This window comes from Antechinus flavipes, chromosome 3 (genome assembly GCF_016432865.1).
Source record: "Antechinus flavipes isolate AdamAnt ecotype Samford, QLD, Australia chromosome 3, AdamAnt_v2, whole genome shotgun sequence".
In the NCBI taxonomy this organism is placed as follows: domain Eukaryota; kingdom Metazoa; phylum Chordata; class Mammalia; order Dasyuromorphia; family Dasyuridae; genus Antechinus; species Antechinus flavipes.
Genome location: NC_067400.1, coordinates 89,631,028 through 89,657,628, shown reverse-complemented (window position 1 = coordinate 89,657,628; position 26,601 = coordinate 89,631,028). Strand labels below are relative to the sequence as shown.

Below are 26,601 nucleotides of genomic sequence, written 5' to 3'. Positions count from 1 at the left end.
TTCTCAGAGCTGGATAGCATTTTTCATCATGAATTTTTTGGAATTATCTTGGGTCATTGTACTGCTGAGAATAGCTAAATCATTCACAATTGATCATCATATAATAATGCTGTCACTACACAACATTCTCCTCGTTCTGCCCACTTCATTTTGCATCAGTTCATGTAAATCTTTTCAGGTCATCCTGAAAGCATCCAGCTCATCATTTCTTATAGCACAATAGTATTCCATTGCAATCATATACCACTACTTGTTCAACCATTCATTAATAGATAGACTTCTCAATTTCAATTCTTTGCCACCACAAAAAGAGCAGCTATAAATATTTTTGGTCCTTTGGACCTTTTCCCCTTGCTTCTTTCCTGCCCCCTAAATCTTTTTGGGATATAGATTTAGTAGTGGTATTGTTGAATCAATTGGGTATATTACATTTGTATGGGATAAACTTAGTAAAGACTTCACATCGGAATGTGATCCTGAACTATATCCTAAAATTGTGACTTTCAGACTTTACAAGTTGAGCTATAGCCAAAAAGATTCAGGTGTTCAATATCTAGGATGAACATCTCCCCTCCTGTTTCTCCCCATCTCTTAATTAGTATTTAAGTACTTCTTTTAAAGGAGATGATGGCTTTGGGAATTCAGGTAACAATTTTTCTCATCCAAGAATATCTGCTTGTATATCAGTTCTTTAGAGAAACTTAAATCAAGAGTTTGTCTTTTTTTTTGTTTGTTTCTGGAATATAAATTTCTGTGTTTCTCCTAGAAAATAGGGAGAAAAGGTCAGGGAGAGTGGGGGTTTCTGAGTAGAGTCTATATAATTTTGTGTTTTGCAGTTTGCACTTTACAATCCTCTACTGACACTTTGTCTGCTGGGAGTTGTCCTTTCTCAGGAGATGGTAATAAATCCCTTTTTGCTTTTCTTTCTTTTTTTTTTAATTTTGAGAGTCTATGATTTTAATTTAGATTTGTAATCCCACAAACAGTTTTGTAGCTGTTTGGTCACAGTTCCAAATTCTTCAGAACGCTTGGATCAATTCACAACTTTATCAAGAGTGATATATTCTTTCCAGAATCAATGTTGTATTAATTTGGTTACTGTACTCAGAACAACTAATGGGGCAGGGGCATGGAAGGAAGGAAGGCATAGCTAGGGTCAGTTTGAAGCCAGATAGACATAGAGGCTATGTGAGTTTTTGTTGTACTTACTATAGTACCCTTATAGTATTATATTGCATTTTGAATGTTATTACAGTGCTTGTGTAAACAAAATGTAATTTCATTCCTGCCAAACTGATAAAAGATATTAACTTCCAAAAACTGGCACATTAGGGACTAGAGAAATAGTTTATTTTTGAGTCACTTAATTTCTATCTGTGCACAGTTGCAGGACAACCTAACACATTATAAAGGCAAAGAAGACAAAGTAAAGAAGGAATATTTTTGGAAGTTTCTTATGATACAAAATTTCTTTTCAGAGGTAGACGCTCTGCCAAGAATAGAAGATATAAAATAGCTCTGGAAAAATATTCAACTGATAGATTCTCAAAAATTTAAAATGAGATAGACTAAACTAGTTTTTCTTGACTGACTTTCTAGGATACTATATTAACTATACTCAGAAGCATAATTCCTCCAGTAACCTAAGGCAATCACATGGGTCATTAAGGCTTTTGACAAATACTTGGTTAAGACTATCTATAATATCATATTTAAAATAGTTTTGAAAAATCCTGTAAAACAGCAAAATGACATCTAGCCCAGAAAATCGGTATTTTACTTCTTGGTCTAAAATATTCATTTAAAAAAATTTTCATAGTAGATAAATCTTCAGGGATTAGCCTTATTTCTTTGCTTGCCCTTCTGGTTGTTCCATGAATAAGACACACCATATTTCAATAATGATATTTTCTCTGGCTGTCTCTGACATATAGAAGGCTTTCTCTCTCCACTCTGATTAATGACCTCCTTGACTTTCCAGATAAAATCCCATCTTCAACAGGAAGTTCTCCTCAACCCCTCTTAATTCTACTGCTTTCCCTCGGTTAATTATTATCCTTATATCCTTAAAGCTAGGAACTGTCTCATTCCTTTCTGTATCCCCAGCACTTAGCAGAGCACCTGGCACAGAGTAGGTGTTTGATAAATGTTAGCCGATTGATTCTTCCAGCTCCTAGGTCTTATATATATCCAGAAAGCAGCTAGCTTTATTTTTTTTTATTTCAATATAAGCAAAGAAAAACAAATGTTAGAATATATTTATTTCAATATAAGCAAAGAAAAACAAATGTTAGAATATATACAAAGCAATTCCTTTAGAGAAAGAGCACCAATAAGTGTGGTTATCAGAAACAGGGACAGCTACACAAAGGGAGGAATAGTCACCTTGATGAAAAAATAGATCCAAAGAAATAACGAAGTACACTGAGCCTTATAAAAAGCACTAACTCTGCTTAGCCTCAGCTTCTTAATCTGTAAAATGAAGGATCTGGATGAGGTACACTCAGGATTGAAGCAGGCATTCAGTAGAAATTTGATGAATGTTCAAGAAAGAAATTTTATATGTTGCTGTTTGATTGTTTCAGTTGTGCCCAACTGTTCATGACCCCATTTGGAGTTTTCTTGGCAAAGATACTAGAGTCATTGCCTTCTCCAGTTCATTTCATAGATGAAAAAACTAAGGCAAACCAAGCTACATGAGTTGATCAGGGTTACCCAGCTAATACAAGTTCCTGAGACAGGATTTGACTTCTGGCCTGGCATTCTATCCATTATGCCACCTAGCTGCCCCGAAGAAGGAGTCTAATTCAGATAAATTTAAGAAGAGTATTTAAAAGCATACCCAGCAAAACAAAATATATAAAGATAATAATTTAAATAAAATATTACCAACAACAAAAAAATGAATACTGTAATCATAATAATGAAGCTTGGCCCTGAAGAAGATGTAAGAAAATACAGCTCCTTTGTTTTCTTGCAGAGATGGAGACTGACTGTGGAACATTAACCACATTATCAGACTTTGTTCATGTTGCTTATTAGATTACTGTTAACTTTGTAGAATGCTTTCAGTTGAATTATGGTTCAGAAAACTGCAGAGAATTAAGAAGAAAATGAGAGTAAAGGAAGTGGATATACATAGTGTAGACAGATTTCTCAAGGAGTTTAGCCACAGAAGGGAAGAGCTATAGAATGCTAGTTACGAGAGACAGATAGATAAATGAGGGAAAGAATAAAGATTTGTGAGATAATGGAGATTATAGAAAGAGAAATCTTCTGTTTGGGATCATTTATGCATATTGAAATATTTGCCTTGTTAAATAGAAGGCCCATCTTTTCATATGAGCTAGGTAAAGTGGCAAAAAAGCATCTGAACTATAATGAAGTGAAGTGCGAGAAGAGGGAGTTATTTAACAAATAGCCTCAATATTTTAAGTGAAATATGAGACAAGGTTTTCAAATGAGAGGTTATAGGGAAGAGGAGTAAATTGGAAATTTGAGACCGGATGAAAATGTTGGGAAAATGATTTTGCATCAAGGCCCTGGAATAAATCAGTGAGGTCAGACTTCAGGAGGGAAAAAAACTGAATGCAGTAATTGTTAGATCATAATCTGGTAACAAAATAGCTACATATAAGAAAGGATAGCAATGCATTAAATAATAATTCAAATAGCTAGTTAAAATGAGGGCCTGGATTTCTTCTTAGTCCAGTATTATTTCTATTACACTGTATCTGCAGATATTATAATGAAAACTAACAATATTTCACATCCTATTCTGTCTCTAAAAATATAAATCCACATGTTAAGATGTCCTAGTTTTAACACCGTAAAATAGACAATTATGGCCTCAAAAAAAGAAGACATTTATACATGGGGAGAAAAGGTTGTTTTTTTTTTTTTTTTGCTATTATGTAAGGCTCTAAGTGATAGACTTAATTCTGTAGATCAAGCATAGGAAAAAATGTTAATCAAACAAAAGCTGTAAAGCAAACTATAAATCCATTAAAAATAAAACTATCTTTTTTTTTAAAAATTTAATTTTATTTAATAATAACTTTGTATTGACAGAATCCATGCCAGGATAATTTTTACACAGCATTATCCCTTGCAATCACTTATGTTTCGTTTTTTCCCCTCCCTCCCTCCTCCCCCCCCAAGATGGCAAGCAGTCCTATATATGTTAAATATGTTGCAGTATATCCTAGATACAATACAAAAATAAAACTATCTTATATTAAATATCTTATATTTATTAACCTAGGGTAATTTTGGGGATTTTGAATTTTTTTTCCTACCCACTTTATATCACTGAAGTTACTCTTAAATGTCCTACACCATTGCATAAGGGGACTGAAGAAGCTTCTAAAGACTATGCTACTAGCTGCAAGTTTTGGCATGTGTTAACCAAAATGGGAAGGTTTTTCATATGGACCAGTAATGGTCTGTACCTCTGTTTTCTGATGAACAATGTAGCTAAATGTTTGGCTTATTCCAAAAAAGTTGTACACCATGCAATGCATATTTTTTGTCCACTGCAATTCATAAAAACCATTTGTTAATTCATGCTTTTAATTCAAATTTAAGGTTAGTATCTTGCATGGAAGAAATCTTAGAAGTTTACAAGTACTTAAGTATTAATATCAAGACACAGTCTGGAGTTTTAGAACCTCCAAACTGTCACAAGCTAAAAATTAGTCAAGACTTCCTCTGGATGATGGTTACTCAAAAAAACAAACAAAAAAAAAAAAACAACAAAGTCCCATCTTCAGGGCAAAACAAATTCTAGACCTTAACTCTGCCAGGATTACTACTCAAGTACAAAGGGTCATGGTAATGTTGTTTCAAGAATCTAAATCTTACTTAATCCTTACAATATAAAATTACTGTAGCATCTAACTCATTGTAGTTTTTATTTTTGTTCTGAAGCTGGCAAAGAAGGGTCATTAATCGAGAAGAGCTTGACTACAATCAGATGACTTCATAATGGACAATTAATATCTGTGACTATTTAACTATATCTTAACCATTTACTTTCCTGTATATATTTATAAAGTCTTACTTTATATACATGAAAAAAAGCCTGTTTAGTATGGGAAAGTGAGAGAGAAAAGTGTCCCTAGTATAACCATTAATTTAGCAAATGATTAGCATGTGCACCTTAACTGGCAGCACATCCTGAAGTAATCAGATTGACTTTATATAATTTTTAATTGCAGTTAATCACTTTTGCACTATAACTGCTTAACTCATGATTCTTTTTCTCTTAATGTACCTCAGAAATTCCACTTTCTATAATGAATTAAATTTAGAAATCCAGTTCTCTTGCTAATCATTGATCAATTCTTGTTAATTACTGATCTACTAAAATAATACTTTGTAGTATACTACCAAGGAAATCTGTTACCCTTGAAATATGCAGATGGACACCTAAGAATCTAGTGTAATAGTGCTACACCATCAAGAATATGTTGTTTTTTTTTCATTCACTTATTTATTTAAAAATTAAATACAAAATAGAAAAAGAAAACAAGTAACAACAACAAAAAAAGCACTGTCATGTGTGCAGAACATAAGAGGATTCAAAATATGAAACAATTTATAATAAATACTATACATTGTATTCAGAACTTTTTATCTTTTCTTTGCTTTCTTGTAGGTTTTCTTTTGTTTCCTTTAGTATACTTTTTAAACTTTATTTTCCCCCCTTTCTTCTCTTCCATCTCACCCAAGCAGGCTACAGTATTATAGATAGATACTCCCTCATATATACACATACATATGCATATACACATACATACATATAAAGAGAGAAATCTATAATCACACACTTACACATTCATATGTACCTATACCTCTTTGTCCTCTGTTTCTCTGAATATGGATAACACAATTCTTCTTGGTCTAAACCCACCAATTTCCTGTATCACAGCAAAATTCTAACTTTATACTATATAGCTGTAATCTACATAGTAGTCTACAATAATACATAGTATTATGTCTACATTTGTAGTCTACATAGTAGTCTACAAATAGTCTAAAATAATATTGATTAATGTGGTTGACATATAATGTAGTTTCCCTATTTTTCTCTTTTGAGTAAGTCTATTTTTTTTTTTTTTTTTTTGGCTGAGGCAAGTGGGTTTAAGTGATTTGCCCAGAGTCACACAACTAGGAAGTGTTAAGTATCTGAGGCTGCATTTGAACTCAGTTCCTCCTGATGCCAAGGGCTGGTGCTCTATCCACAGCCATCTAGCTGCCCCACCTAAATCTATATTAACTTTGTCTGAAAATAATGATTACTAATCCTGCTTTTTTTCCTAACAAATGTCCACAGTCAGGAGCTTTCCTGCCCCATTGCTTCTACTCTCTCCAGGCCTTCTCTCCCAAGGCACATCTATCCATCAGCACAACTGGGCCTGGCATTCCTTATCAGCAGGGATTCTCTCATCTTCCCAGACTCAGATGCCCAACTCCTTGCTAGCTGGGAAGTGAAAATTCCTGTGGCAGGAGCAGAGACTACTTCTCAACCCAGCTAACTCCTTTCAGGAGAATAGAGTTCTTGTTTTGGAGTTCCAGGCCAGACAGGAAAACTTAAGGAGGATCTGAGATGAGAGGTGTAAGGACTGAAGCAGATTACATCTGCTATAAAACGATCAGGCAAAGGAGAAAGAATCCAACCATCTGGGAAGAGGGAAGATCTGGGTTCATCTTCAGAGGATACTGAAATTAAAAAAGCCTCTCCTACCCTAAGGGTTCCGGCTTATAGTTTTAGCAGAACTCACCTGGAGGTATTTACATTTAAAAAGGCCAAAACTTTTCTTCAGATTTTCTCCAATTGTCTCAGGAGGTCCAGGGTTCTGCCCCCATTCTTATTTGTTTTTAGTCATTTTATCTTTACTCACTGGCATAATTTTGTCTTATTTGTGAGAAATGTGGAGAGCTTGAAATTTTCTGACTATTCCACCATCTTCCCAGAATCCTCTGTCTGATTTCTTATCTAAAGAAGTCTAGTCCACTATCTCTAACTTTGGAGGTGGAATCTAAGAATATTTCTTAGTCACAGGAGAGGGTTGTCATCAGCTCCTTATTCCTACTTTTCAAGCAATCGTATTGTCCCCCCATGCCTCAGCTCTGTAACCAATCATACTGATTTCACTGTTTATGATGTTAAACTCTTCTAACCAAAACTTGGCTTTCTCCTTATGAAGTCCTCTTCTTTGTTCCACACTTCCATAAATATTATTAAAAGGACATCTATTTCTTATCTTTGGGTCTTAGTTTTGATGTAATAAGGACTGTATTTCCCTGATTTTTGTGGAGTCTGGGCCACCTGGCATGGGGAAATTCCTAAAAATGATCCCTACCCACCTGACTCTCCCTTGAGAAAGCAATCTGGTTCCCTGGGGAATCTCCCACTTCCAATTGATCTGATAATCTATTTTGGTCTGGGAAACAATCACCACCCTTTAATGAATTGAAAATTAGCCCTTAATCACTCCCTAGTCCCGGGCCATAGACACCTAATGTAATCAAAGACTGTACCCCCAAACCCTTGTTAATTCCTTTCAGGATTTGGCCCACTGAGGAAGTTGTTTCTCAGTTTAATAAACCTATTTTTTGCCAAACCTTGCCTGCAGATCGGGACTGCAAGGCCTGGAGACTCCACTGCTGTTAAGGTATCTCTCAGCCCTCATTTCTCACACCTCAATAGTTTTGCTGGGGAAGCTGAGATTTATTTATTAGTAAATTTAAACTTTACTGATAGATTGATGGTGCTTAAAACTTTGTGCCTTAGTTTACTTTGTTTTGAACATAATAATCTAATTATTTTAATACTATTGTTATGTCTCAGTTTCCCTGACTTGTTCTGCCTCCGTTTCCCTGAATTGTTCTGCCTCAGTCTCCCTGGTAGCAACCCCCCTTCCTGGCCATTAGGACTGAGATAATTAGGACTGGGAGCCCTGGCTACTAGCATTCCAAAGAGTCATAAAACCCCAGATGGCTTATCTCAAATCCTAGATGGGACCCTCTGAACCAGACTTACTGTCTCCTAGCCTCCCTACTTATCAGAATTTATGATCCTTCTTCATTCCCAACCTGTCAGAACTTAATTTATGGACCTTTCCTGGAACTTCTTGCTCACCAGTGCTCTACTCCCCCTCCCCTTTCCTTTGTTTCCCTGATCACTGGAGCTCTATAAGAGTCTCTGGAATCCCTCCCTTGTTGATTGGATGCTTTTTGACAATAGTCCCATCCTCTCGGCTGGCTAACACGGCTTAGCCAGTCCAAACTCTTCCTTTAATAAAATATTAAAAACCTCTAATTTCTATATTGCTTCAGTTTCTCCAGTATTACACTAAAAACCTATTATTAAATGATAAAAATAAATCTAAAATATCTTAAATGAGAATGGTCTGAAAACCAAGGAACAACAAAAGAAAAATTAACTAAAGAAAAATAGATGTTTGCATTTTATAAGAACCAGAAAAGATATTATTTTTACAACCCACTTTTAATCAGATCAATGATAGACATAACATCCCAAAATAAACTATTTTTTAAAGTGTACATGTATTTAAAGAAAAACTATTCAGAAGGAAGGTAACAGAATAATGAAGTTTATCTTAATTTTCCTCTGTGTGGAGTCTTGATTAGTGCTAACCAACTCCCTCTCTACTCTTCTCAATAAGAAAGCTGACTGAATCCCTTTCTATTTGCATCATAACCATCAAGATGCATGTGAAATGGTAGACAAATTGCTATCTATGAAAATTACAGGCTAAAATGGTCCAAAAGTTAAATATTGATGACTTGAAAAACTCAACAGGATGTGAGCATGATTCTCCCACCCCAGATGTCCACTGTTATTCTGAAAACTGCTGAAATTTTCTAAGTCATCAACAAAAACTATAAGGATGGCTTAAGATGATGCTGATACAAAGAGCAGCAGCAGATCAGTTAAAGGCTGGCAAATTTGTCTTCTCTAATTCCGTTTTGAAAGGAGTACTCTAAAATAGGGTTAGCGACCATGATTTTTTCACATTCTGATTCACACTTCAGGGCAGGCCTCCTCCCCCAGTGGCCCAAATAGAATCTCTGGTTCTGAGTTCTCTATTGCTGAACATGTACAAACTGTTCTCTCACATCCAGAATGTGCTTCCCTTCTTACTTGTGGTGAAATCCTTTCCCTTCAGGGCATAGATCAGGTACTATAGCAAATGTTTCTAAATCTTTCTCTCCCTTGCTCCATCACATTCTACTCTGAATTACATTCATAGGTATACCTGTCATACTCCACAGATTATGAACTATTTGAGAGCAAGAAAATGTGTCATTTTTCATCTTTGTATGCATGAAATCTAAATACCTTGCAGGCAATAAGTTTCTGTTGAACCAAGTTGAAAAACGCTTAGTAAATGGGAATAGCTCAGGGTGACTGTGATTGTCTATAGTTTTTCAATCTAGATACAAATCAGACCTTGTAGACTTGGGCTGATAGTAAATACACTGAGTATGCAGGAGAGATAAAAGCTGATTTCTACTTTTGAGACTATTTTAGGAAAATTATTTGTACTCTGACATATTTTTGAAATGTTCAATTAAAATATGCTCATATGTAAAATATATTATCTAAACTTGATATAATAATTTTATAAAATTATATATTTAATCAACATTTTATATTGGAATTACAAAACTGCACTCTTAGAGTACATTTCACACATAAATATAGCAAAACAAGCATTTTAAAAAATACTACCAAGCAGCAATAATAAATCATTAATGGCAAGAATAAACAGAATAAAATGATTTAAGAATAAAAACAGAACAGTCATTCTGTAACCTATAAAAAGCTTAAAAAATAAAATGTATCTAGTATCCTACAGCTCAGTAATCTATCAAAAATAATATCAAAAGCAGAATTCAGCTCTTTTATATCACCTGCTAGAATTTATGATTAAATCAGTCCCAAGAGTCTGGTTTTAATTACACTGAAGAGGGAAGGGAATAAGCATTTACATAGCACCTACTATGTGTAAGGCATGAATGGCAATGTGCTAGGCGCTTTTTATAAATATGTTCTCTTTTGATCCTTACAACCCTAGGAGATAGGTGCTATTAATATCCCCATTTTACCACTGAGCAAACAGTGGTTAAATGTAACCCAGCAAACAGGTTAAGTGGACTGCCTAGGGTTACACAGCTAGCAAGTTTTGAATTTGGATTTGAATTCAGGTATCCCTGATTTCAAGTCCAAAGTTCTCCATTGAGTCACTAGCTTCCTCTTATTAACTGTAGATAACCTCAGTGACTTTAATCTATAAACTCATTTTAAAATAATTTTTCAATTTAATTTAGCTTAAATTACTTAAGTTGGTTACCAGTGCCAAAATAACATGTTTCTAAATCATTAATAACTGTCAATGAGGACTTCTTAAATCTGTATTACTACCTTGAGGTGGCAAATGTCTTTCTAATGCTGTCATCTCAAGTCTTCCCAACGGCTAAAAAAGATAGGTCTCTTCTAGGAAACCAACTTGCTAGTGTGCTTGTGCTCAACGAAAGTTGAATCCACAATGTTTCCTCTCATTCCTCCTGAAAGGGTTGTAATACCTTTTTTTATGTGACTGAAACTCATTTATGGTTTTTGCCTAAAATCAAAATGATGTGTATTTTCTAAGTGCTTTTTCAAATGAATGAAATGCTCATCTGTCTCTGTCCCCACAGTATCTATTAATCAGTATTTACAAAAGCATCCATTATTTTAAAAACAAATATTATAAGCTTTTATTCCTTACAGAAAGGAAAAAAAGATCAACAAAGTGAGTCTTTAAGGAAGTATTTTTAAATTGTCTAGAGAGAAAAATAGATTATTAAACCAAAAATTTAACAGATTAGTGAGTTTATGCTCTTACCTATGTAGTTGAATATACTCTCTGGGTCTGTTAAGCAGGTGAAGGAATCTGTCAACAATCTTGTTTTTCCCTACACCCTATAATTAAACAGAAAAATGTAATAAAGTATTTTTATATTTATAAGGACTATCAAAAAGCAAACCTCTTTCTTAGACTTACTCTTATTTCCTTACTGCATGCAAATGTAGAGAAGGTACTGTCTTTTTTGTAGAAAGCAGAAAGTAGATTAAAATTGGAATCCACCCCCTTGCTATTTTCCACTTTCAAAGTTCCAACCTTCAAAATAGAATACAGCTATTGAAGGGTGGGATTTTAACAAGTAGGCATACATGACCATGGCAGATGATGGAGTTTAAGGACAGACTCAGAAGCTGGGTCCTATCTGATAACTGATAAAGCTTTTTTTCTGCTTATATGAAATCTCCCTTAAACCAAAGTGAATTTTCTGCATTTAGGGTCTCAATTTAAAAAGGCCCCTCAAATCTTGGGAAGTACTACTGAATGACTCTTTCTTTAGGAACAGAGTTTTGGAAGCAGGAAACATGCTATGACCACTTCACTAAAAACTACTTGGAAACTTCAGTGATTTGGTAATTTATTATCTTAAAAAGATATAGGTAATAAATAATTTTTCCTAATTACGGGATAAAAATTAGATTGTGATAAAAAGAAAAAAAGGATTTGAAGAAAGAGAAAGGCAGAAGGTTTACTTTGAAGGAAGAATTTGGGACAAATAAAGGTCTCTCCCCAGGAAAAATGAACATTTCTTCTTTTTCCCTTACAGTTTGCATGAAATAAATAGAAAGTAATGCTATGATCAGGAACAACATGAAACTCATAATTTGTATGAAGGCCCTGGTGTGGCTATAATTATAGCAGGTGGATGTACTCCTCCTCTACTGCTGTGGTTCTCTGATACTTACCAGGAATACTAGGCAAGCATCTGAGGTGTAATTTAGGAGTGATCCTTTGGTTTTATTTCGCCCAAAGGCAATAGTTGTGCTTGATTTCCTGGAAGGATCATGTTCCAGGCCATCAAACCCACTCAGAAGATTATTTCATGGTACAAAGAACAAAAGAATTTTGAATATTCCTTGCTGAAATAAGATACATGCCGTAGATTTTATTTTCCAATTCAATATTTTCTCATGTGATCAAGAAAGCCTGTAAGATAATTAGCTGCCCAGTATTTGTACTGCCCAGTTCATGTAAATCTCAGCCAATGCTGCAGATTCTCTGAAAGGATGGTGTTATCTCTGAGGAAAAGGTGTGGCTTAGCTTAAAATAACTTCAGAGTCAACAGTTGTTCTTTTTGATTCCCTCATTTTCTACATGTTGCCATGGATGTAGGGAAATCTTACCAAGTACATCTAAATTTACAACTTTAACACTGTTTAGAAAACTTCTTCCAGGGCTTTCTGCCAGTTTCTAGTTTGCAAACAGACAACAAAATAGTCTATATCTATCTAATGACAGTTTCATTTTTAAAGAGCATTCATTATAATTTGAAACAAACTACCATCAGCTTATTTTACAGAATTTTCTATTTAAGGAATGATTTCATTTTTGGCTAGCACAGAAGACTGCCTCAACCAATGATAGTCTCAGAACCTTCTCTGAAACTCAGTCTTAGCAATTGTTTAGACAAAAGTGTCACATACCATACCTTCAGGCTGCATGGGGCCCATGACACATCTGATTATAGCCCAAACCAGAGTACAATGTAATTGGGCAATATTTTACAAAATAAATAAAAATACAACAAAACTCAGATAATATTACATTTTAGAACCAAGTAAGTCAATATGCTGCCTGCAGGGATCTTTATACATGCATTAGTGGTCCCCACTTCTGTTTGGATTAGACACTACCAGCCTAAAGAAGTGAAAGTATGCTGGCTGAGGGTCATATAGTTTGACATGGGCCTGGTACACAAGATCTTTCTGGTTTCCAGGCCCAGTATCTATTCACTATACCATAAAGTGTCATAGACAATAGGCAAGCTCTTAATGAATCTACTACTTATAGATTCATTGTTAAATATTAAGTCAGGTACCCCAAACTTTCTTCCTTGGTAGATTTTTGGTTAAATAATCATCTAATATTCCACAAAGAAACTGACTACTATTGAACATGTGTAATTGTTCATTGTATTTAAAAAAGAATCATGTAAAGAGATTTTGCATTTCTAAGTTTCCAGATGGCTGTCACTTTATATAAAAATGATATTTTCATAATAGGAACTTGATATTAGAAACCCTAAACCATTTCCCCCACCTTTGCTTTTTTTGGTTTGTTCTTCTTTCAGTTTATTAAGTATGTAATTTTGGGAAGAAGGTACAGGGAAAGAAAGATTCAAAATCAAAAGAGAAGAACTGAGCCAGGGCATCTGTCAAGACTTTTGAAGGGATATCTGTGTCAGTGATTACAAATTTAGCATGTACAAATCAAATGAAGACATCCAAATAAGTTGGATTCCATTTGAAATGGAATCAAATGCAAAGTGTTTTACCTGGCAGGCTTCTATTCCCCAGTTCTATCCTAAGTCCTATGGAAAGAACAATTAGCTGGGATCTGGATATTATAAAAACTTCTCTATAGTTTTTAAATAAGATATACATGTATATATTTTATATAATATATACAAATATAGAGGGACATTTCTGTTTATCTTGTTACTGCTTCTATACATAAAAACAAAGATTAAAATTGATGGTACCTCCATCACCTCACCTCATTTTCCCTCTCATAGTGTGTGTTGAAAGCAGTTTCCTGCTCCTACAGTACAGCATGCAGAAACTGAAAGAAGGCCAGGCAGCAAGTCAAGTGAGAACTAGGACAGGTAACAAGATGCTCTACTGAGCACCCCAGACTGAAGAAGATATGTTTAAAAAAAAGGTAAAACCTTAATTACAAAGAAGTAGTCTTCTATTCAGTCCCCAGAGATAATGACGCCAAGTCTGTGACATTACCTCAGGACTTTCATAACCTGAGCTCCTTTCCATGTCTGTTCTGCTAAGGTCCAATGTCTTCAGTCAATCCAACTCATACAATTCATCAACCCTACCTATCGCCTCTACTCTCGGCTTCCATGTAAAATCCCCTTTCTGTTATTTCATATTAAAAGGGTAACTGGATTTTAAAAGATTTTTAAAAGAGATTTAAATAATATAGGGGACTAGATTTTTAAAGGAGAGATTTGGACCACGTGGGAATAGATACCATCCATTTAAGGTTTAGGTTTGCATCTGCCAAAAATTTTGCTTTAGGAACACTAGGATAATGTCTCATGTATCTTTCTGTCCATCCTAGCAGCTCTGTATTTTTGGTCAAAATAGAGAATCATGGGTTTTGGAACTGAAAGACTTTCCTGGTGCCCTCAGCTTAGAATGAGGCCTAAAGATAAAAAAAAAAAAAAAAAAAAAAAAAAAAAGACTTGTTAAGGTTTACACAATATTAAGTACCAAGGAAAGATTGTCTGATTCCAAATCCAGAGGTTTTCTCTATACCATGATGCATATCAATTGCTTGTTATTACAACTTAAAGGTACCCATGACAGGCAGTATGTCAGCCTGGTTTCAAATTCTGCAACTGACACCTACTAAAAAGATGACCATAGACAAATCCAGCTTCAATTTCCTTACCTGAAGAGAAAATAATCCATGCAATATCTATCTCACCAGACTATGGAGGAGTCAATGAAATTATATATGAAAAGTGCTTTAAAAACCTAAAAGTATTTTCTCTACACACACACACACACAATATTGTCTATTATCACAGTAGAAATAAAATTTTCATTTTTGAAAATCAACTGAGTCCTTTCCCTAGAATTTATTAACATAACATCATGTAAGTTTTCAGAACATCCAGAAACCCTTCTCCTTTCAAGGAAAAAAATTCTTTCAAGGATACATTTAGATGTATCTCAAACAAGTTTCTTGGATAGTAGTTGTCTCTATGTTGGGGTTCTACACATGAAGGTTCTATGGCTATTTAAGGGCTCCCTAGAACAAATCACTTAACTTTTTTCAGTTCTAAATTTTAAAGAACAAGCAAATCTATATTAGAATCATCATACAGAGAACCAGAGATAAACATGGTCACTTAAACTCACCTGGTTACCAACCAATAGCAGATGTTCTCCCAGAAGAAAGTCTTTGAGCATATCTTCCATAAGTATCATGTGCTAAAGAAAGAAAATAAATCAACTTCAAGTTAATGATGAATGATGGGCCAATCCTTTTAATTGATATAAAAGTTACTTTATAACTGAAAAGAAATTCTTATAACAAGTTTCAAAAATCTATTTAAAAGATAAATGGAACTTTTAGATAAATTATATGCATAAATAAATCATCATCATTAGTAAAGGTACATAAGCAATGAGAATATCAATTTTGTACATTTCAAAAATTCTACTCATGCAATGCTAAGTAGGCAAGACAAGTTTTCCAAGTTTATACTTTAATTCAAATGTTCAATCCTTAAATTATACAGTTGACTATTAAAATAGCACATATTCTAAAAGCACAATATCCCTATTTAGAGTTCACCAAATCACTTGAGCTTTATTATGTTAATTTATGAGAATTACCTTTGATAAAGATACCTACACTAAATTAAGATACCAAATGTGTCCTATAACACATTCACTTTTTCAAATATTGACACAGTGATTAATATAAAATTCAATCCTTTTTTGTGAGTAAATTCTTTCTCAAGAGAAATCCTACTTCTTATCATCATGAACTGAAAACAGATCCTCAGTAAATAGGTCAACCAAGATCATTAGATATCCTATCATAGCATGGGATTTCCTCTTCCCCGTCTCCCTTTTTTTTCCCCCTTAAATATCAATAATTTCTTCACTAACATTGAGTATAGTGTTCCATTTAGATACTTCAGTTATCTAGTTTTCTTTACACATTACTCTCCTCCCCACACGCTACCAATTAGCCAAACCGACCTTTTTATTATCACATATATGACAATCATGTCCCATCTTCATATCTTTAAACTGTCACCCATTCCTGGACTCTTCCCTTATTTCTATTTCTCATAATCCCTATTCTGCTTAATATCTTAGCTCAAGCACAAGCACTATAGTTTTATATGAAGCCTTTGCCCCCAAATTGCCTTATAACTACTCCCTCTGTACCCTTTTGAATATATGTTGATTCTCTCAGCTTGACTCAAAATTCCTTAAGACCAGAGACTGTTTCATGCCTTCCTTTTTATCCTCATTGCCTAGCACATATTAGACCCTTAATAGGCATCTTTATTGATGAATTCAAAAAAGAAGTGGTATCATTTATGTGAGTAATAATCTTTACAAAAATGATAAGCCCTTCACAAATTTTGGTTTTATGAATTACACAGTCAGATTTTTGGTATTGAGCCTCACTGAATTTAGCAAGATTAGAAAACTCAGAAAATACACAGTATATTGGTAAAACCACATCTTTTCAGCTTAGGAGAATCTGGCTGAGCTCATGTTGTACTCTACTGGCACACCCATTGAGAATTAAGGATCACCTAATTCCATGAGGAGTCACTGAAGTACAGCTTTAGTAGAAGATATATTTGTAAAGATATAAAAGATGATGCGATTATTTTTTTTAAGTCTCCCTAAAGAAGTTTAATTTTTTAAAAGAACATGCTTGCCTAACTGGCAATTAGTGTTTCAAAATCTTATTCACCCACACCAGAGGAACATTTTTCTTAAATATTATTGCCTTTTTGGCTGATTGGCTAATTATCAAGATCCCTTGGAAACAGTTTTAAAAATGGAGAATAAGACAATTCCTGAGCCAACTTAAATTTAAAAGCCAAACACTTAAATGGCATATCTTTAAACACTGATTAGTATTTTAAATACTATTTGGTGCCTCTGATAAATATGTAACAGATTAATTTCTCTTGTGGAATTTTTTCCCCTAATGTATAAACTCTCCTTAAGCCCCTGCCATTCCATTCTCTTCTCAGCAGACATTTTCACCTCCTACTTGCTCAAAAATAAGAGGTTTTATTCATACCTTTTGTTTCTACATCAGTCATTTCTAGATATACACCATACCCTCCATGTCCCTGCACTGAGGACTTCTTTGTCAAACGGAAAAAAATTATGTATATAGCTTATAATTGCTGCTTTTAACAAAATATGTGACATTTTGCTAAGAGATTCATTTTCTAGACACTGCAGAAAAATTGAGGGCACCTACAAAGAAATGACTCTTCAATAACTCATTATACCCAGGTTTAAATTTCTTTTAGCAAACAAGTGAAGCATGGACTATGGAGATAGGAAGATCTGAATTCAAATTCTGAGTTCAATCATACCTACAAATTATGTGACATCACTCATTCCAGGGAAATTCCTTAATATTTCAATGATCCAGTTTTTTCATCTGTAAATGAAGGGTTGTAATCTAAATCCAGCTTTGAATCTATAATATGCAAGGGAATAGGCTAGGTACTGGAGACAGAAAGCCAGGCAAAAGATTATGATAGTCTTTAGGCTACATACAAAGGCAAGTAGAAACAGCACTTCTTAGGTTTTTTTAGTCATTTTGTATTGAAGTATTGTTGAGAAGCTGACACAAAAACCTAACATGAAGATCAATGTGGATCTCACATCAATTTCTTTTGTAGAACAGATGAAGAGATAGAAAAATTCTACATTAGGCCAATGGACCTTCAAAATTAAATCAACATATACTTTAATATTCAGTGACTTCAATGAAAAAATAAGTTGGGAGACAGAAGGTAAAAATATGTTGTAAAACATTATTCTAGTATAACAAACAAGACAAATCAAAGACTATATACTCTGTAAAAGTCCCCACTTGTATATTTCATAAATATTTTCTTTAAAAAGATAGGAGGGGCTAGAAATGACAAGTACTCCACAAAGTCATAAAAATGAAACATTTTAACAGTTAATAAATGATTGGCTATTAATGTGGGAATTGTTTCTCAATACATATATGTCATAGCAGTGATTGTTTAGAAGGATAAAAAATAAGAAAAAGAAAATATAAAAATGGGAAGATATAGAGCATAATTGAAGTTAACACTATTCTGACTTATTTAATTAAATTATTAACACAGAAAAATTGAGATATGGATAAAATAACATATATTAACAGAAATCATTGCCATTTTCTTAAGAAATTTAATTCCAGTATCTTGCCTCTGTCAATTATTTTCTATTTACTTTGTATATAGCTTACATTTGTTTACATGTTGTCTCTCTCATTAGACTGAAAACTCTTTGAGGAGTTTTTTTGTGTCTTTTTTGCATTTCTCAATGGTTAGCACAGTGCCTGACATATAGCAGGTGCTTTAAAAAAGATGATTGAATGATTGAACTGAAATCATCCTGCCTCTATATAAGCAAGTCTGATATGCTTAATCCAATGGTGGTGTGTATGCTTCCAAAATGACATAATGAAGATAGTGAAGTTCAGAAAAGAGAAACTAAAGCAGAAAGAGGGAAAAGATTCCTTACAAGGATAAAGCAGAAAAATAAGGAACACCAGGGAAGATGTTGACAAGATGTTAATAGCAATCAGTAAGGACAGGGTCATATTCAACTAGTATTGGTTCACTACACCTTGGAGTACTAAAACTATAGGATACCTTTTGTATTTTGAATGAGATATTTTCAGCATTAAGAAAGAGCAGGGAATATATTTATGAACTTCATTACTCAGAAGATGTAGTAGAGTAGAAAATTATATTAAATTTTAGCAGGTTTTACTAAGGAAAAAACCCATCAAAGCCATGGCTGAACCCAAAATTACTAAAAGGAGCTAAGAAGTATTTTGGATAGCTTGGTCTATGGAAAAGAACTGTACTTGGGAGTCAGGAAACCTGGTTTAAGTCCTGGCTCTGACAATTACCTTAAGATTTAACCTCTCTCTGATTTTCAATTTCTCCACCCAAAAAATTGAAGAAATAATACTTCTACTAACTACTTGATATAGCTGTTGTAAGTGAAGGACTTTGTAAACCTTATAGTACTGAAGAAATAAATATTTAGCTATTATCATCCTTGATACTAGATTTGATGGATCATTGATCTTAAGAAGGAAAGAAGAAAGGGAAGGAAGGAAAGAAGGGAGAGAAGGGGGAAGGAAGGAAGGGGAAGGAAGGAAAGAAGGGAGAGAAGGGGGAAGGAAGGAAGGGAGGGATGAAGGGGGAAGAAGGAAGGAAGAGAGGGAGGGAGGGGGAAGGAAGGAAGGAAGAAAGGAAGGAAGGGGAAGGAAGAAAGAGAGAGATGAAGAGGGGAAGGAAAAGAAAGGAAGGAAGAAAGGGAGGGAGGGAGGAAGGGAAGACAAAGGGAAAGAGGGGGAAGGAAGGGAAGAAGAAAGAAGGAAAAGGAAGGAAGGAACGAACGAAGGGAGGGTGGGAGGAAAAATTTAAGTGCCTATGATGTACTAGGTTAAGTGCTTTTTATAAAAATTACTTCACTTGGTTCTCACAACAATCTTGGGATTTAGTTGCTATTACTATTATTTTCATTTTACACTTCAGGAAATTGAAGTTAATTTAAATGACTTATCTAAGATCACACAATTAGTATCTAAGGAAAATTTAAATTCAGATTTTCCTGTTATGTTCTCTTTTTATAACTTGATATCCATGACAACTTCCTAATTATACTTAATCACAAATTCCTGAAAGACCAATTCTTTTACTTTCTGGCAAAGGCAATACTAATTTAACATTTGAAAAAAGTAAATTTTATTTATAATCATTGTCTTTTTCTATTTGACAAGTGGGATTTTTCCTCTTTGTGTTTTAAGGATAACATGTTATTAACTTTTTGGTTCATTAGCTTCATTGCTTTCACTGTAGAAGCAATGAGATGAAGAACAAAATTTATAGCAGTTAACTGAGTGCATAGAGGGAAAAGAAAAAGAAAGTACTTTTTTAAAATCATAAAACTGTGGTTTATACAAATTTATTTAAAACATAAAAATATTGTTTTATCTATTTATAAAACGTTATCAAGATATAACCTTATAAAATAGCTATAAAAAACTATCCAAATTTAGCATTGTTTTCATATCTATCTATCTATCTATCTATATATGAGCTTGGGGGTAAAAAGTTACTGTGGTGCATGTGTATGTGAATGATAACCTCTCTTTCACTCTATATATTTACCAATTTTCTAGAAAAGAGATGAGCAGTGTCATCTTTATTTCATCCATAGCTTTTCCAAACTGGTAAAATGATTTCTTTCATTATATATGTACAATAAACTTTCAATTTCCTATATATTCTGTGATAATGTTATTTCATATATATACACACACATATATATGGAAAAGATTACTATGCTAAGAAAAGTAACCATTCCTCTACATTTTAGGTATATTTTGGAAAATGTTGGTAATGTAATTTTAATGGTAGCATTTTGTTTCATGTAAACAGAAAATTTGAATTTATGAGTAATATTAAAACATCGCAAATTTGTGTCTGCTGAAATTAAATATGGTGAATTAAGCATCATTATATTTAAAATAATCTACCCTTGAATATTTAAGATCAAGGATCTTACTTGGAAATTTTCATAAAATAAAACATCAGGCACTTTCATTTTCTCATTGGTATTATGGACTGGTATGCTAATATTCCCAATCTTCAGAGATCCAGATTTTATTTCACCTAAAAATGACATATAAAGCAAAGAATGAATCAGTAGTCCTAATAAAAATACCAGATTAGTCAAGTATGATTTTTGATCCAGCCCTGTGACATGTTAAACATTTGAAACAGTGAATAGAATTTTGGATTTAGAATCAGCAAGACTTGAGTTTGTTTCTTCTTTCAGATATTTACTAGTTAAGTGACAGACTACAGACACCTAAAACTCAGTCTCATATTCCTCCTCAACAAAACGGGGATAATAATAGCACCTATTTCTCAGGATCGTCAGATTCAAATGAGACCATGTAAAGTGCTTTGCAAACTTTAAGATACCAGTGGAACTGTGAACGGATCCAACCATTTTTAGAGAGCAATTTGGAACTAGACTCAAAAAGTTATCAAACTGTGCGTACCCTTTGATCCAGCAGTGTTACTAATGGGCTTGTATCCCAAATAAATCTTAAAGGAAGGAAAGGGACCCACATGTGCAAAAATGTTTGTGGCAGCCCTTTTTGTAGTGGCAAGAAACTGGAAATTTAGGGAATGCCCATCAGTTGGAGAATGGCTGAATGTGATATGGTGTATGAATGTTATGGAATATTTTTGTTCTACAAGAAACAAGCAGCAGGATGATTTCAGAGAGGCCTGGAGAGACTTACATGAACTGATGCTGAGTGAAATGAGAGAACCAGGAGATCATAACATTTTCACTCTTTTTGTTGTTCTTTGCTTGCATTTTATTTTGCTTCTCTCTCTTTTTTTTTTAAACTGATTTGATTGGATTTTTCTTGTGCAGCACAATAATTGTATAAACATGTACGCATATATTGGATTTAACATATATTTCTACCACGTTTAATGTATATTGGACTACTTACCATCTAAAGGAGGGCATGGGAAAAGGGGGGGAATTGGAACAAGGTTTTGCAAGGGCTAATGTTGAAGAATTGTTCACGCATATGTTTTGAAAAATAAAAAGCTTTAATAAAAAAATTTAATAAAATTTAATTTAAAAAAATCATGTAAATGTTGGTTATCATTTAATGTTATTATTGTTACTATTTTTGTGGGTTTTGGAGGATTACTTAGTCTTCAGAAAGAGGAAAACACAAAAATGGTCATAAATTACTAGAACATTTTATGCCATAAAACAGTCAAGAGTGCCATACCAGATTTTTCAACTCTTTTGCCCTCGGAACTTAACTTTGTGACATGTATGCCAAGCCAGCACTGGTCCAAAGGATGTAAAGGTCTTCGAATACAGGTACAAAGGACAATATACTACTGAGCACTTTCTCTCTAGGGATTTATGAGATTCCTTAGCATATCATCTAAGTATATTGCAATTGCCCTAGGATAAGACATGAGGAGGGAAAAGGATCACTAGAAGGAAGGTAACAGAGAATTTTCCCTCTAGATTGCACTCTAGTCAACCCTTTTTTTCTACATGACTAGATAAGAAAGACATGTTACTACTGTAATTAAAAGATGTGAAGGAACTTCTTCATCTACCTAGGGCTTCTGTATCAAGCCCTTTACTTCTCTTGTATTCCTTCATGATGGGTTCTCCACTTACTCTAATCATGACAGATCCTTACCTATTGGATTTCCTGTTTATAAAGTGCATCCTTCCATTTATCCCCTAATTATAGGTTCTTTTGAATTGTTCTCTCATTGTTTCACTTCTGTTAGTTTTGTTTCTCCAATTTGAATCTGAGATACTTATTTCTTATATTTCCTGTTCATTTCTTGTAATACCTAGACTCATACTGAATATGAATATGAAAAGTCAATAATTACTGACTGACAATTCCAAAGATTATACAAGAGACTGTTGAGAGTCATAACAGTAACTTTCCTTCAAAGAACATTTTATCCTTTGTGCATATTCCTTCAGAGCTAATCAAATGACTTAATTTTTATTAAATGCCTGTCAATACAAGATCAGAAGGGAAGCAATAAACTGGGAAAACATTTTTATAGTTAAAGGTTCTGATAAAGGCCTTATTTCCAAAATATATAGAGAATTGACTCAAATTTAGAAGAAATCAAGCCATTCTCCAACTGATAAATGGTCAAAGGACATGAACAGACAATTTTCAGATGAAGAAACTGAAACTATTTCTAGTCATATGAAAAGGTGTTCCAAATCATTCCTGATAAGAGAAATGCAAATTAAGACAGCTCTGAGATACCACTACACACCTTTCAAATTGGCTAAGGTAACAGGAAAAGATAATGAAGAATGTTGGAGGGGATGCAGGAAAACTGGGACATTGATGCATTGTTGGTGGAGTTGTGAAGGGATCCAAACATTCTGGAGAGCAGTTTGGAACTATGCTTAAAAAGTTGTTAACTGTGCATACCCTTGGATCCAGCAGTTATAGTACTGGGCTTATGTCCCAAAGAGATATTAAAGAAGGGAAAGGGGCCCACATGTGCAAAAATGTTTGTGGCAGCCCTGTTTGTAGTGGCTAGAAACTGGAAATTGAATGGATAGCCATCAATTGGAGAATGGCTGGGTAAATTGTGGTATATGAATGTTATGGAATATTATTGTTCTGTAAGAAATGACCAGCAGAATGAATACAGAGAGGCTTAGAGAGACTTACATGAACTGATGCTGAGTGAAATGAGCAGAACCAAGAGATCATTATACACTTCAACAATACTATATGATGATCAATTCTGATGGACGTGGCTCCCTTTAACAGTGAGAGAATCCAAATCAGTTCCAATTGATCAGTAATGAACAGAACCAACTACACCCAGCGAAAGATCACTGGAAAATGAATGTGAACCACAGCATATCATGTATACTCTTTCTGTTATTGTTTGCTTCCATTTTTGTTTTTCTTCCCAGGTTATTTTTACCTTCTTTCTAAATCCAGTTTTTCTTGTGTAGCAAGACAACTGTATAAATATGTAAACATAGATTGTATTTAACATATACTTTAACATATTTAGCATGTATGGGACTACCTGCCATCTAGGGGAGGGGTTGGGGGGAAAGAGGGGAAAAGCTGAAACAGAAGTTTTTGCAAGGGTCAATGATGAAAAATTATTCATGCATATGTTTTTTTAAATTATAGCTTTTTATTCATAGAACATATGCACGGGTAATTTTTACAACATTGTTCCTTGCACTCACTTCTGTTTCAACTTTTCCCTTCCCTTCCTCCACCTCTTCCCCTAGATGGCAGGCAGTCTTATACACGTTAAGCATGTTAAAGCATATCTTAGATACAACATATATGTGCGGATCCGTACAGTTCTCTTGTTGCACAAGAAAAATTGGATTCTGAAGGTAAAAATGACCTGGGAAGAAAAACAAAAATGCAAGTAGTCCACATTTATTTCCCAGTGTTCCTTCTCTGGGGGTAGCTGATTCTGTCCATCATTGATCAATTGGAACTGAACTGGATCTTCTTTTTGTCAAAGATATCCACTTCCATTAGAACACATCCTCATACAGTATTGTTGTTGAAGTGTATAATGATCTCCTGGTTCTGCTCATTTCACAATTAGCATCAATTCATGTAAGTCTCCCCAAGCCTCTCTGTATTCATCCTGCTGGTCATTTCTTACAGAAAAATAATATTCCATAACTTTTATATACCATAACTTATTCAGCCATTATCCAATTGATGGGCATCCATTCAATTTCCAGTTTCTAGCCACTACAAAGAGGGCTGCCACAAACATTCTTGCACATACAGGTCTCTTTCCCTTCTTTAACATCTCTTTGGGATCAAAGGATATGCACAGTTTGATAACGTTTTGAACATAGTTCCAAATTGCTCTCCAGAATGGTTGGATTCGTTCACAACTCCACCAATAATGCATCAGTGTCCCAGTCATGCATATGTTTTGTCAATAAAAAGCTATAATAAAAAAAATTATATAGAAGGCAATGAAAAATGGTTGAAAAAAACATACAAACCAAAAGGGCCAATTCCTTATTAATTTGTTAAATCTAACATACATTTTTTTTAAATAGTCTTTTATTTACAAGTTATATATAGGGGTAATTTGACAGCATTGACAATTGTTTCAATTTTTCCCCTCCTTCCTCCCACCCCCTCCCCTAGATGGCAGGATGACCAGTAGATAACATACATTTCTTAAAAAACAATAAATACTTATACATTTTGTATATGACAAAAAAAAATGCCTGTAATAATTTTCCTTGTAAAGAAGAATCGTAGAAAAATCAGTTCTTTTCTAGAAATATTTTTTAGTAAATTGTCAACAAATTTAACTGGAGAGAAGAGGAAATATTAAATTTCATAAATTAATTAATGACAATTAAAATAGTAAGTTCTAATACCCTAGTTAATCACCACAGTGACACAAGAAGAACAGCAATGTACAGCAGCTCTCAGTGGTCATCTCCCTCTCTAATATAAAAAAAAAATTCTTTTTTCTGCCTTTTTCCTTTATACATGCATTCTGCAGGAAAAGATAAATTTTGTTAGTTAAGCTGAGAAATTTTCTGTTTCTTTACTGCCAAAAGATCTTTGAAATGGGCTCCCTATAAAAGTATCACAAGAAAGAACAATAATGTAGAAGAATAAATTTACTACATGCTTGTAATGGTTGAACAGAAAAGTGATATAAAATGTTTTTAATACTAATTGAATAGATTTAGAGGATACAGGCAATTATTTACACACACACACACACACACACACACACACACACACACCCCCAGAAACCTGAATCAAAGAGATATCCCTGGATGTTTTCACAAAATAGGCTCATAAAAAAGAAATTGTTTTCATAATAATAACAATAACAATAACAAATATTTATTTAGAACTTAAGATACACAAAGATCTTCACATATGTTAATTTATTTGACTCTTACAACAACCATCATTTATTAGATGCTATTATCCCCATTTTACAGATGAGGAAACTGAGACTGAGAGAGGTTAAGTAACTTGCCCAAGATCACATACCTAGTAAGGGTCTCAGGTAGTATTTGCACTCAAGTCTATGTGACTCCAAATCCAAAATTCTATCCAGTGTGCTGCTTTCTTCCAAGGAAATAATCAAAGCTACCTATTTTTTTAAATTAAGCTTTTTTTTTTAAACTCTGAACTTATAAAATGTTCATTTCCACTTACATAGTATAAGAGAAAAAGAGAATTGTACATTTCATTGAAAGTGACTATTATGTATAGTCTGCTAATCTTTAAAAATATATAATAAATTCAATATGTAACTTTCAAAGCTGTCAGCTTGTTTGTGATTTCTTCCCCTGTGGCTTTCTGTTTCTTCTATGAAATTAAAAAAGAAAAACCCCAACACTTCAATTATCCTTCTGCCCCTCATTTCTATTTTTTGGGGGGGCGCTATTCTATCCCCCTTTCCCTCCCAATCTTCCATTCACTGAAAAAAAAAAGAAGTAAAGTAAAACCCTTAATCCTAACCCAATACAAAACTCTATTTATAACTCTAGTCTATTGTATGAAGAGCAGAGATCAATTAAAAACCACCTAAGGCAGCAGAGGGAGAAGCAAAACAAGTAAGATTACATCTAATGACTGATCTCTGTCACTGACCAAAGAAGAATACAAGAAAAAAGGGAGGGATATCAGTGTGGGCTCCACATTTATCAGCTTTTCATTCTACTCCTCAGAGATAAGTTTTAACTGTGAGGCCTTTTACCCATATAAAATATATATAAAAATAGTAGATGGAGTTGTTTTTCTCCCTTAGCAACTAACTCCTTGCTGTATATGGATATGTTATTAGGATGCTATCCATGACATATTATTTCATTGAGACATATGAGATCTAGACTTGGAAATCAAGAAAGATTGGAGCTCGAATATCATCTAACTCCAAGTAGGTGAAATCATCTTGGCAAAGTCACTTAAAATTTCTCAGCCTCAATTATATCATATGTCAAATGATGATAAAAATACCTCAAGATAGAGATAAAAAGTATACTACTTACTAAATAAGGTTGTAGTAAGAATCAAATAGGATAATGAATACACAGTGTCC

General features: G+C 33.9%; 1 protein-coding gene across 1 annotated transcript in view; it reads right to left on the bottom strand.

The window, feature by feature from the left end:
• Positions 1-26,601, bottom strand: part of VWA8 (von Willebrand factor A domain containing 8) — a 404,132-nt gene that overhangs the window by 204,379 nt on the left and 173,152 nt on the right. Inside the window, exons 19-21 of the mRNA XM_051983869.1 lie at positions 20,495-20,601; positions 15,038-15,109; positions 10,920-10,996 (exon numbers count right to left, since the gene is read on the bottom strand). Coding sequence (XP_051839829.1) covers positions 10,920-10,996; positions 15,038-15,109; positions 20,495-20,601 — 256 coding nt within the window. The remainder of the gene's footprint in view (positions 1-10,919; positions 10,997-15,037; positions 15,110-20,494; positions 20,602-26,601) is intronic.